Raw genomic sequence first — 12,823 nt, forward strand, 5'->3', positions numbered from 1 at the left:
TTTTTTTTTTAGTAGAGATGGGATTTTACCATATTGGTCAGGCTGGTCTCAAACTCCTGATGTCAAGTGATCCACTCGCCTTGGCCTCCCAAAGTGAAGGGATTACAGGGGTGAGCCACTGTGCCCAGCCCATTTTCTTTATTCATTTATATACTGATGGACCCTTAGGTTGATTCCATATTTTGGTATTGTGAGTAGGTGCTGCAGTAAAAATGATGCTGATATCTCTTTGACATACTGATTTTGGGGTCTTTTGTGATTCCGGATAAATTTTAGCATTTGTTTTTATATTTCAGTGAAGAATTCCCTTTCCATTTTGCTAGGGATTGCACTAAAGTATAGATTGTTTTGGTTAGTATGTTCGTTTTAACAATATTAATTTTTAAAATTCATGAACATGGGATATCTTTTCCTTATTTTTGTGCATCCTATTCACTTTCCTTCATCAGTGTTTTATAGTTTTCCATGTGTAGATATTTTACTTCCTTGGTTAAATTTATTCCTAGGCATTTTTTTGTAGCCATTGCAAATGCGATTGCTTTCTTTTCTTAATTTTTATTTTTTTAAGTTACAGGGTCTCACTGTCACCCAGGCAAGAGTACAATAAATAGCATGATCATAACTCACTGTAGCCTTGAACTCCTGGGCTCAATCAGTCCTCTCACCTCAGCCTCTCAGGTAGCTGGGACTACAGGTTTGCACCACCACGCATGGCTAATTTCAAGAATTTTTGTGTGTGGAGGCAGGATCTCACTATATTGCCCAGGCTGATTGTGAACTCCTGACCTCAAGCAATCCTCCTGCCTTGGCCTCCCAAAGCTCTGAGATTAAAGGCATGAGCCACTGCAACCTGCCTGTGATTGCTGCTTTTTTGATTCTCTCTCTCTCTCTCTCTCTCCTTCTTTCTCTCTTTTCTTTCTTTCTTTCTTTCTTTTTTTGGAGTCTCTCTCTGTTGCCCAGGCCGGAGTGCAGTGGCAGGCTCTCAGCTCTCTCCAAACTCTGCCTCCCGGATTCAAGCAATTCTCCTGCTTCAGCCTCCCAAGTAGCTGGGGCTACAGGTGCATGACACTACACCTGGCTAATTTTTGTATTTTTTTTTCTAGAGATGTGGTTTCTATATGTTGCCCAGGCTGGTCTTGAACTCCTGTGCTCAAGCGATCCACCCACCTCAGCCTCCCAAAGTGCTGGGATTACAGGCGTGAGCCACTGCGCCTGGCTCTTGATGTCTTTTTAGCTAAATGTGGCACTTGGGTTATGTATACTTATCAATATACCATGTAACTCATGCATTGGAGAAATGAAAACATATATCCTGAAGAGGCTTGTGCATTAATTTTCATTGAAACTTTATTCACAATGGTGGAAAACTGGAATAAACATTAATGTCCATGAACAAATGATGAATAAACACATTGTGTTATATTTACATAATGGAGTGCTACTTAGCAACAAAAGGAATAAATTACTGATACAAGTGATAACATGGATGAATTTTAAAAGCATTGTGCAAACTTAAATGATTCTGATACAAAGGAGTCTATTTTGTATGATTCTATTTTTATGAAACTCTAAAGAAATATTGAGATGAAAAACAGGTGTCTACACTATACCAATTAATTAATTAACCTTGTTCATATTCTACCTCATTCCCTTAAAGGTCAAAGTGCCTAAAAAGCACTATCCAACTACATTCTATAATGAGTAAGGGAAAGTTGAAGTAAAGACATTGTGAAAGACACATACATAAGTAAGATGAAAGAGAGAGAACCCTAAAAGCTGGACTGAAAAATATTGACATAGTGGCAGGGTGGACGGGGATGGGGAAGATAAAATTATGAGTTCACATTGTTTGTAGTGTTATAGTGAATATTTTAAGATGATGAGGAATTAAATGTGTCACACACGACAAGCATTTCTAGGTTATATATGGATTCTTTGTAGTCTAGAAGTCATCCACTTCACTTATTTATCTAAAATATATGAGTCTTTTCCAGGACTTTTCTCAGCACAGGGGGCAACTATATGGAAGCTTGTTTCCAGAAGAGCTATGAATTTATGCTTGTTCAGTTTTGGGGATTTTTTGAGATGGAGTCTTGCTCTGGCACCCATGCTGGAGTGCAGTAGCATGATCTCAGCTCACTGCAACCTCTGCCTCCGGGGCTCAAGTGATTCTCCTGCCTCAGCCTCCTGAGTAGCTGAGACTACAGGTGCCCAAGACCACACCCAGCTAATTTTTGTATTTTCTAGTAGAGATGGGGTTTCACTAAGTTGGCCAGGCTGGTCTCGAACTCCCAACCTCAGTTGATCTGCCTGCCTCAGCCTCCCAAAGTGCTGGGATTACAGGGGTGAGCCACCACACCCGGCTGCTTGTTTATATTTTTGAATGGAATTTGTGTGCATTGTTTCATTATTTTGTTCGTTTGATTGTAAGGTGAGGGCAGTATTTCCTACTTTTAGGTAGTTGGGAGCAGTAAATGGAAATGTTTGTGGAAAGTTCTTCATAGATGTTCAAGGCCTGTTGTAGATACAGTGTTTTAAAGACCCAGAGTCTGGAGGAAAGAAGAGATAGGTAGAAATAATGAAAAGGGAGACTAGTTGCAACTTCTTCCTTACCTTTTTTTCAAAATACAACAAATGTTGAAGATTGTAGTATTTGTGGTTTTTGAAATTTTGAGATAATTTTAAGAAGAGGAATAATTAATAACTGTTCATCTCTTGGCTCAAGTAATATTTAGGAAATACTAGTATGTGTAGAAGAGCAACACAATAAATGTTTTTATTTAATTTCCCTGAGCATAACAGAGAGCAGATGGGGAATTCTGGGCCTGCCCTGTTTTACTACTAGCCAAGGAGAGCAGAGAAAAGCAAGTGTTTTCCAGACATGGAGCCAGTTTTGTGTTCTCATTGCTGATGTACTGTGAAGGGATTTGAAGGGTGTGCATGCACTTGTCACATTCATGTGGCTTAGATTTGTAGTGGAAAATGTGGTTCTAGATTGTCAACATTGTGAGAAGCCATGGTAACCTGGTCTGTGTAAAAATGTCGTTATTATTGTTATTACTGTTTTCAGTGATTTGTTCAAATAGTTAAGACTTAAAATTCTGAAAACAAGTATTTCTGAAAATGAGACAAAGACAAAATGCTAAAAAATTCTTGGCATATAATTTGTTTTAGCCAAATGCTTGAGCTTGTTTTATTGTGTCTTTGGTTAACTGTGATGGCTTTTCATTAAAAGGACCAAGTGCAGTTGCTTGCCTTGTCTCCATTTTCCTTGGTGAGAGCAAACACTCAGGCTCAGTAAGTGCATGCCTATGATAGGTTTGAAAATGCAGGATGAGGAGGGTGATGAAACTAAGGAGAGAAAGAAGAAATTGGAAAGGAGAACCAAAAATAACCAACAAGCTTAAGCTTTCCTAGAATATAGTCTAACAGGTTAGCTTAGTTGGTAAGAGCAGTGTGCCTCAAAGTTAAAGAGTATATGAATACCCTGGGGCTTGTATAAACATGTAATTTCTGATTGATTAAGTCTAGGGTACGGCTGGGCAATGTGCATTTCCTTCCATCTCCCAGGTGATGATGATGGTGCTGGCCTTAGAACCACTCTTGGAGTGTAACAAGGGTCAAAAGTTGGGTTGGACCTCTTAGCGGGAACATTAAAAAAAAAAATCTCAGTAAAGATAACTTCTCAAAAGTATAGCTAAACATGATTTAATTTTATACCAACTTGTATACTAAAATATATTCTAAAATTCAAAATCATTGACCAAAAATAAAAGCTTTTGTCTGGCCATTTCACCCTGATTGTTTTCATTCATTGCTTCCTTAGATATTAGGTCTCTTGACAAATATTCTGTGAACAAGTTAAGTCTCTTCATCTTCCAGATAGCATCTTAACCCAGGCTGTCATCTGCTTAACATGGAAAATGTCCAGCTGGTACCTGTATTGTCATGGATAGGGCTCTGGAGAAGCACACAGACCACCTGACTTCTATTTCCAGCTTTGCCACCCAGCTCTGGGACTTTGAACTCCACATATATAAAATGGAAAGCAGCTAGTGTATTGCCCATAAAATAGGGGTTTAGGAAATGCGTAAGGAGACCCTCTTAAGGGTGTAACTAAGTGGTTTCATGTCATCCATGCTTTGAGTAGAACAGGTCAGAGAGGAGAAGTGTTGAGGATGAAAACGTGTCCCATAACTTTTAAGGACTTTACTGAGCTGTCCCATCCTTTCTTCTTGTGATATTAGTTGCTCAAACTTTCTTCTACTGCATGTCTAATCTTTTGTTTTATTTCATTTAAATGCAAGTTGCAACCTGCTCAAAGCACTTACCTTTGGTTTTCTTTTATCTGTTCTTAGAGAGATGGGGACATAGATCAAAGCATAGCATTGTTGACCATTTCTCTTGTTACCCTTCCTTTGCAGATTATTCCTCTGCTGTTCAGAAATTTTCCCAGACGCTGCAGTCATTTCAGTTTGATTTCATTGGAGACACTCTGACTGATGATGAAATTAACATTGGTAAGTCTTCAGCTATGTGTGGTCACATACCTCTTGAGGCAGCCCTGAGACCATGTAGTCTTTTTGATTTGTAGATACAGAGCACTTGGACATCTTCATCCACTGTGGTCTAATGCCAAGGCCCTGGGAGGTTTCTTAGGAAGGATAAGGAAACTTTCCCTGCCAGTCCCATTTCCCCCTCAAACAACCACAATCAAAAGATACCCTTAAACTTCTACTGAGGTTTTTTACTCAGGCAGTCTGCAAGTAACCTTTTCTTTAATGCGTATTTTCCTAAATGATACATTCAAAGGGATTTTTTTTTGTTTATTTTTCAAAATGGTTGGAGTTAGATTCTTCTAAGGAACAAATTTCCCTAGAAATCTCTCTTGGGAACTGGATTTAACAACTCACTCTATTAGTTGTATAATCTTGGACAAGATATTTCTGTCTCTGAGTCTCAGTCTTGTCCTCTGTAAAATGGTGTTAATATCTATCAAAGATGGTAAAAAGAGGAGGTTGAATAGTAGAAGTCAAAAGAAGTTTGTGTTTGTATTAGTTGTTATGAAGTTAAAGAGGAGAGGTTAACAAACCCCGATCCTATTTCAGATTACTACCTGCTTTTGTAAATAAAGTTTTATTGGAACATATCCATACTCATTTGAGCATTTTCTGTGGTTGTTTTTGTGGCACAAGAGTAGCACTGAGTAGTTAGTAACTGCCACTGGATCGTCCTCGAAGCCTAAAATAGTTATCTTCTGGCCATTTAAGAGAAAGTTTGCTGATTCCTGAGTTAAAGGGCTAGTATAGAACATTTGCTAGATGAGAACACTGAACCAAAGAGCTATTATGAACACTCTGTTGTTACTGGAACAAGTTAGTAACACGGTTATATTTATTAGCTCTGGAACTAAAATATGAAAATGTATTATTATTAATAAATGCCTATTATAGTCAATTTGAATAATATATTAAAATATATGTTACTTATGGTAGGAAGATATTTCTGCACAGAAGTAGCATATTGGACATGCTTTCGTATTATCCTTTATGACTTTTTCTCTACATATGTCTGTTTTCTTTGTATGCAGTGTAGTTCATACTGAATATATAGTATTTTCTTTCTAACCTAACATTATAAGCATTTTTCCATGTCATTTAAAATTTTTCACAAGTTTTATGGGTGGTGGGTATGGGCTTGTTTTGTTCACTGCTGTTTTCCTAGCACATAAAGGAGTGCCTGGCATATACTAGATGTTCAATGAAATTTTGGCAAATGAATGAATAATGAATACATTCAACTTTTATTACCACAAGAGCGATACTTTATTTACTATTTAGCTATTCTTGGAAATATAGCTTATTTCTATTTTTTTGCTATTTTAAATAATATTGCAATGAATTTTTTTAGATTTAGATTGGTGAGTGTTTTGGTTAAATGTGACTGTGTAACTAGTGAGTCAGATATTTGTATTTGTATTTTTGTTACTTTCTTATTCACTCCCTTTTATTTTACTTCAGTACATCTATCTGGGTCCAAGTGCGTGATTTTATTTAAAAGTTAACATTATGGACTCTGGAATCAAGTAACCCAAATTTGAACTCTACCTCTACATCTTAATAGCTCTGTAACTTTGGCAAGTGACTTCACCTCTCTAAGTGTTAATTTTTCTCATCTTGTAAAATGGGAATGAGATAATGCCAAGTGGGTACAGTGTCTAAATGAACACTAGGTATTTCAACATTATTTTTAATGTTGAAATTTTGTTATTATTAATATATTTTTTATACTTCTTTTTAAAAATAACTGCTACTTGCCTGTCAGTTGGAAGACTGGGAGATACATGGTACATGAAATTACATAAATGGCTCCTTTTTCTGGTACAAGGTTCTGACTTTGAACAGGTACCCATTTATACCAAAGCCACCAACAGACCTGAGACTTTTCTTATGTCTTCCTTTATAGTTAACTTTGAGCCTTAATTCTCTTAAACCCATGAACCCCACCACAAATGTCAATGAGTGCTATGCAGGAAAAAGGGTGTGTGAGCCTGAGCATAATGACTTTTGCTTATGCAAAAGAAATATGACTCCTTGGTGCTGTCAGGTTCCTGTGGGGGTCTATGGGGCTCCATGAGAGCTGCTGTCTATGACATCTTTGCTGCTTAAGAAAAAAAAAAGGAAAGAAAGAAAGACAGGGTCTTGCTTTGTTTACCGAGGCTGGTCTTGAACTCCTGGGCTCAAGTCATCCTCCCACCACCTTGGTCTCCCAAAGTTCTGTGATTACAGGCATCAGGCACCACACCTGATCTCTTGCTTTTTGGTTTTTTGAGATGGAGTTTCCCGCTGTTGCCCAGGCTGGAGATCAATGGGCTTACTGCAATCCCTGCCTCCCAGGTTCAAGCTATTCTCCTCCCTTAGCTTCCCGAGTAGCTGGGATTACAGGCACCTGCCATCATGCCTGGCTAATTTTTGTATTTTTAGTAGAGACAGGGTTTCACTCTGTTGGCCAGTCTGGCCTCGAATACCTGACCTCAAGTAATCCACCCACCTCGGCCTCCCAAAGTGCTGGGATTACAGGCATGAGCCGCTATGCCCAGCCTTTTTGCTTCTTAATGTATGACTTACAATAACTCTTTAACTCAGTGATCATTTGCCTGCCAATTTCAGAATCTCCTACTTATCATTTGACCACTGCGTGTAGGGATGCTGACTTAATGAACTGACTTTTATTATTGAGAACTGAAGAGTGGTTTTGAGAATCTGTTGCCCTGTCATGGTCATTGTCCTCGCTGGATCTCATTTTGAAAGCTGGCAATTGTGGTAGTAGTGAGAGGAAGAGCCAGTGCTCTAGCAGCTGTTGCTGAGGCTCTTTGGAGGCTTTGAGAAAAAATCTTGGGGACCCTACTGGGAGGCTATTGTTGGGAAAGAGTAGTTACTTTGGAAGCTGAGAATGCAGAGTGTGCCATGCCCTCCTATTGCCAATACTGCTAGCCCCGAGTCAATACCTTTTGTTTCACTGGAAAAATTGCTAAAAGCACACTTTGGATGAAATTGTGATACCCTTTTGGATTTCACATTATATGTACAGAGGGCCTTCCCATAATAAAATTTTCATTATTGGCTCCAAAGCTCACTCAGTAGCATTGACCCCATTGTAGGTACTCAATATTTAGCAGAAATGACAGTGCTTCCTAGAGCTCATGGAGAAAGCCTGAGGATTCTGAAGAGTTCCTCCCCTTGATGATCAGCTCTAGGACTTACCCTGAATAGTTTGTGTCTAACAGGGACAAGTGGGAGGCCATGTGTCATTGATCTGACTGTGACTTTTTTCACTGCAGAGTTAGACATCTATGCCTTCAATTGGCATTGCCTTGTCTTTATCTCTATGTCTCAGTCACCGAAAGAAATCCCAGGTGTTTAAGAAGTCTTGTGTCTTCTTAGATTTGAATTTTATTTGTTAGCTATGGGATCTTGCAACATTAATTGAGCTTGTTGAGCCTCTGTTTTTCCTCATCGGTTTAGTGGGGGAGTATAATCCACCTCACAAGGTCATGAGGAGCAAGTCAGATAATACATATATCAGAGAGTGTCTGTAAATCATTTAGCTCAGTGTCTGGCATATAGTTGGTGCTCAATAATTCATTCTTATTGATTCTACTAGGAACACGGTAGAAGGTAATTTGTGGAAAACAGTGTTGGTTTGAAATTATATTTCCCAAATTAACCAAAGGAAAATGTAGGATTGTGAAATTTCTGTGTTGGCAAGGACCTTAAATGTATTTAGTTCATTATTTCTCGTATAACTTCATATCCAAGTCTTCTGAGGATCTTGTTTATCCCGAGTCACAGGGCCTACCTTATATCCAAAGAATCAGAATCTCTGTAGTGGAGCCCAGGGCCTTGATTTTTGCATAGTCTTTATAATATCAGTGAGCATTTTGGAACCCCAGGACAGATCTCAAGCTTTCCCAAACTGTGCTCCTTGGAGCCTCAGTGTCTCCCGTCTTTCATGATCAAATGAAGCAGTGGTTTATATTGGGCTTTCATGTAAGACTTTGCTTGAAAAATGAGATTTCTAGATTAAATAAGAGAAGCAGACACTTTTAGAGATTTCTAGATTAAATAGCAGGTGTCCTTCTAAGCACTTTATATAAACTAATGAGAGAAAGAGAGAGACTAGTAGCAAGTTTACCCCTTAATTCAAAAGAATGGGGAAACTGAGATCCAGAGGTGGGGATGTGATTGTTGAAGGTCCTACACAGCTACATTGTACCACGTTTACTATTAGAACCTGATTCTCCTAAGGCCCAATTGATTCATTCAGTAACATTTTATTGAGCATCTGCTGTAAAGCTTGTCCTCATAGAGTTTCCAATCATATATGTTTTAGTATAGGCAAATGACTTGCAATGTCACCACAGTACCAGGAGCTAGAAGGAGGCTTGCTTTCCACATAGGGTTAAGAGAATCTGCTTTTTAAATTTATTTTTATTTTTATTTTTAGTAGAGACAGGGTTTCACTATGTTGGCCAGGCTGGTCTTGAACTCCTGACCTCATGATCCACCTGCCTCGGCCTCCCAGAGTGCTGGGATTACAGGCATGAGCTAACACACCTGGCCACTTTTTTTTTTTGAGGTAGAGTCTCACTCTTTTTGCCCAGGCTGGAGTGCAGTAGCGTGATCTCAACTCACTGCAAACTTTGCCTGCCGGGTTCAAGAGATTCTTCTGCCTCAGTCTCCTGAATAGCAGGGATTACAGGCATGTGTCACCACACCCAGCTAATTTTTGTATTTTCATTAGAGTTGGAGTTTCACCATGTTGGCCCGGCTGGTCTTGAACTCTTGACCTCAGGTGATCCACCCGCCCTGGCTTACCAAAGTGCTGGGATTACAGGCATGAACCACTGTGCCCAGCCAGCTTACTCTTTTCTCAGGATCCCTTATGTGTATTTTTGTTCTATAGTGAATAGGTAGAGAGCGTTCACTAAATGACATAAACAAGGGATTCAGAGACATAGAACACATCTTCCTGCCCTCAAGGAGCTCATAGTCTATTAAAGGAGGCAGATGAGTAAATAGACAATGACAGCACAATGTGGTAAGAACTATGGCAGAGGTAAGCACATGGTAGCCCCTCATTCAGATTGGCGTGTGTATGTATTGGGGGACAGGATGATGGGGAGAATAAACAAGGAAACCTTCTCAGAGAAGTGATATCTGAGTCAGTTCCAGGGTTAGGGTGAGACAAGGCAGGTGGCTAGGGCTCAGATTTAAGGAGGCACTTACTCTCAGGATTGTGCAAGTACAGGCTGGCACTTGAGAGTGAATATACCTCCTTAAAGTTTGCAGCCTAGGTACCTGGGGATTATTTGGTGATGTTCTTCAGAGAGCCTAATATTTTAACCTCAAATTTCAATCTTGTTATCACCAGAGCACAGCATCCATCAGGAGAACCCCGATAGCATAGTTCTTTTCTTCTGTGTATCTACCTTGCTACCTCTTTTCCAGAAAATCTCACCCATTGGGTTGTAGTGGGTTTTTTGTTTATGTCAGGGGGAACAAAAACAGCGTTCTAAATCTCAGACTGTAAATCACATTTCCACTCCAGTTATTCTAAAATATTTAAAGAAACATCTTTGTGAACCAAGAAGATTGATTTAAGGTCAGACTTGAAGATAGAAAGTTCCATCAGCCACCCATTACTGCTTTCTGAGAGATGAGGGTTCAACATTGTTAGTCCCCTAATCCTGATTTTTGTTCAATGTGAATATTATTCATTGCTAAACAACTCACAGCAGATCATAAACCTCTTGGTTGGGATAAAGAAGGGCCTAAGAAATAGTCTCTTGAGGGCTTTTCTTGGTATTTTTCTCTACAAAACCAGTTGAAGTATCCTTTGAGAAGTGGTGGCAAATGTCAGTTGTTTTAGAGTCCTGGAGGTCAGGTATTTTAAAAGAGGAATGGCTAAAATGAAAAAAATAAGTACTAATATAAAATATTGTTTAAGAGCCAGGAGTTGAATTTTAAAGGTTCGTGATTTTCATGAGCTTGGTGGCAAAAAATCTTTTGGTTATACGTCTCGAAGCTCTTAAGCATATATGTCAGTGCGTTTGGTGACATTGTTCACCATAGTGGTTATCTTTCGTATGGGGCATGCATGAACCAAATATTTTGCCAGACTTTCTTAGTGCAGGCAATAGCTTTTCTGGGGAACATTCTAGCCCAATGCACATTCTGCTGTGGTGATAAGCTCTTGGAGGTTTATATCAAGTTGTTGGGCTTGAATTCATAGAGCTTCTTCTCAGTCTTGGGGAAAAGAGACAATACAAGGTAATCAGAAGTCTTTGTTGGGATCTGGGCAGTCAGGTTTTAGTTCTTCATGACTCAAAGTTATAGGGGAAGGTGATAATCATGTTTGGTACCATGCCTCATGCCTGTAATCTCAGCACTTTGGAAGACCAATGTGGGTGAATCACTTGAGCCAAGGAGCTGAAATACTTTCAGGGAAGCATCAGATTAAAACATAAAAACTTATGTATAGATGAGAAAAGACTTAAAATGGCAGTGGCTAACTTATTACTGAATCATTTTCAAAAGTGGAAGACTTGATAATATTTTATTACAAGAAGAATAATGCAACTGAAAAGTATATGGGGCTTATGTGGCATATAAAAAATAAGAAATATCAATCCAAAAAAGATTTTACAAAAAATCTATAATTATAACAACCCTATTTTCAAAGAAGAGTGAGTATTAAATTTAATTTATAAAAATTGATGAACACAACCTTTATAAAGAAAAAAGTCTTCAGACATAACGTAATAATTCTGATATAATATATCATGAATATACCAAGCTTATAGTTAGAATATACCAAGAATATCAAGTAAAGCTGTGCTCAGTGATTCATACCTGTAATCCCAGCTACTCAGGAGGCTGAGGTGGGAGGATTGATTGAACAACCCCCAGCCACCCAAAAGGATATCAAGTAAAAGAGATTGAAAAATCTTAATAAAACATACCATGGAAAGCAAGAACATTGATGGTTCTCTATGAACTTCCTGCATAGCATTCAATTTCTGGAGTATGTACATCAGTAACATTTAATCCATTTAAGCTAGAGAAGTCTAAACATCTCTTTTGATTACACAGTGCTTCCTCTGCAACTCAGACAATAAAACAAAAAGCACCAAAACTATGCACTAGACAGTTAAGGAAGTTATTGCCACAGGGGGAACCTTTGTTAATGAACGACACCTCAAAGAAAAGGAAAGAAATTGGGGTTATTGTAGAGGCAGGTAAACAAGGGAGTCACCTGCAAGTCTTATGGGAGACATGAAGAAGGATGGAGATTGTCGTTATATATGAGGTGGTCCTTTGCAGTCTAGCCATTTTTCAGAACATAGAAGGATGTGGGATTTCTTAATACTGGCTGCTTTCCTGGATCCCTGGTCTCAGTTCCATACTGTCAGTGGTCTGGGATTCACAAAGCAGAGCACAACCTACTGTGCTTTCAAAGCTCCTAGACCTTCTGAGGTTCCACTGAGAAATTCGAGTGAAGAAGATGGCACCCATGCAGCATGAGGAGACTGCTGAACATGAGTCCCCTATTCTCATGGGCTTTTTATACCTTTTTGCCTATTTCTCATCTGACTGATCTGGAGACTGACTGCTGGTTAAGTGCCAGCCAGGGTCAAGTAAAAGATACAAAATGATCCCAAGATGTTCCTATTAATTGAGAGATTAGTGAAGTGAGTGTTATTTTCTCAGGAACATCATTTGGCAGGCCCCCACTTCAGGCCTGTCTGCCATTTACTCTTTCTTCCTCAATAAGGTCTCCTGGACTCCAGTAATCTTTCACTCTGAGCTCTCCTCTCTGTTCTGTTCCTGCCACCATATTGTATCCATAGCAATGACCCTTATATCTTGTCTTACTTTTCTTTATGGGGATATGGTAGGATTTAGACACATGGTCTTAGATTTGGCTGGACCTGAGTTCAGACTCTGACCTGTTGTTTACTGGCTACATGATCATAGGCAGTTTTCATTAAAAAAATTAGTAATTGAGCTTATTGGTATCTTTGCATTATAATATAAACACACTTTATTATAAAAATATGGAAATAGACAAAAAAGATTATTGTTAGCTGCCATATACTGAGCCCCTACTGTGTGTATACCGCTTCGTGTATACTATCTAATTCTCAGAGCAATTTTAAGGAGGTAGAATGAGGCTAATGAAGGTTAAGAAACTTGTCCAGGATCTCATAGCTAATAAGTAGCTTAAGTGGGATTTTTTTTTTTTTTTTTAGACAGAGTCT

General features: G+C 38.8%; 1 protein-coding gene across 5 annotated transcripts in view; it reads left to right on the plus strand.

Moving 5' to 3' along the window:
• The window catches only part of OPHN1 (oligophrenin 1), a 391,952-nt gene that overhangs the window by 129,449 nt on the left and 249,680 nt on the right, over window positions 1–12,823 (plus strand). For all 5 annotated transcript variants that reach the window (XM_017518540.2, XM_037734916.1, XM_037734918.1 and 2 more), the window contains one exon: window positions 4,425–4,520. In XM_017518540.2, the coding sequence (XP_017374029.1) occupies window positions 4,425–4,520 (96 nt within the window). The remainder of the gene's footprint in view (window positions 1–4,424; window positions 4,521–12,823) is intronic.

The sequence above is a fragment of the Cebus imitator genome, unplaced genomic scaffold (assembly GCF_001604975.1).
Source record: "Cebus imitator isolate Cc_AM_T3 unplaced genomic scaffold, Cebus_imitator-1.0 Scaffold685, whole genome shotgun sequence".
Classification (NCBI taxonomy): Eukaryota; Metazoa; Chordata; class Mammalia; order Primates; family Cebidae; genus Cebus; species Cebus imitator.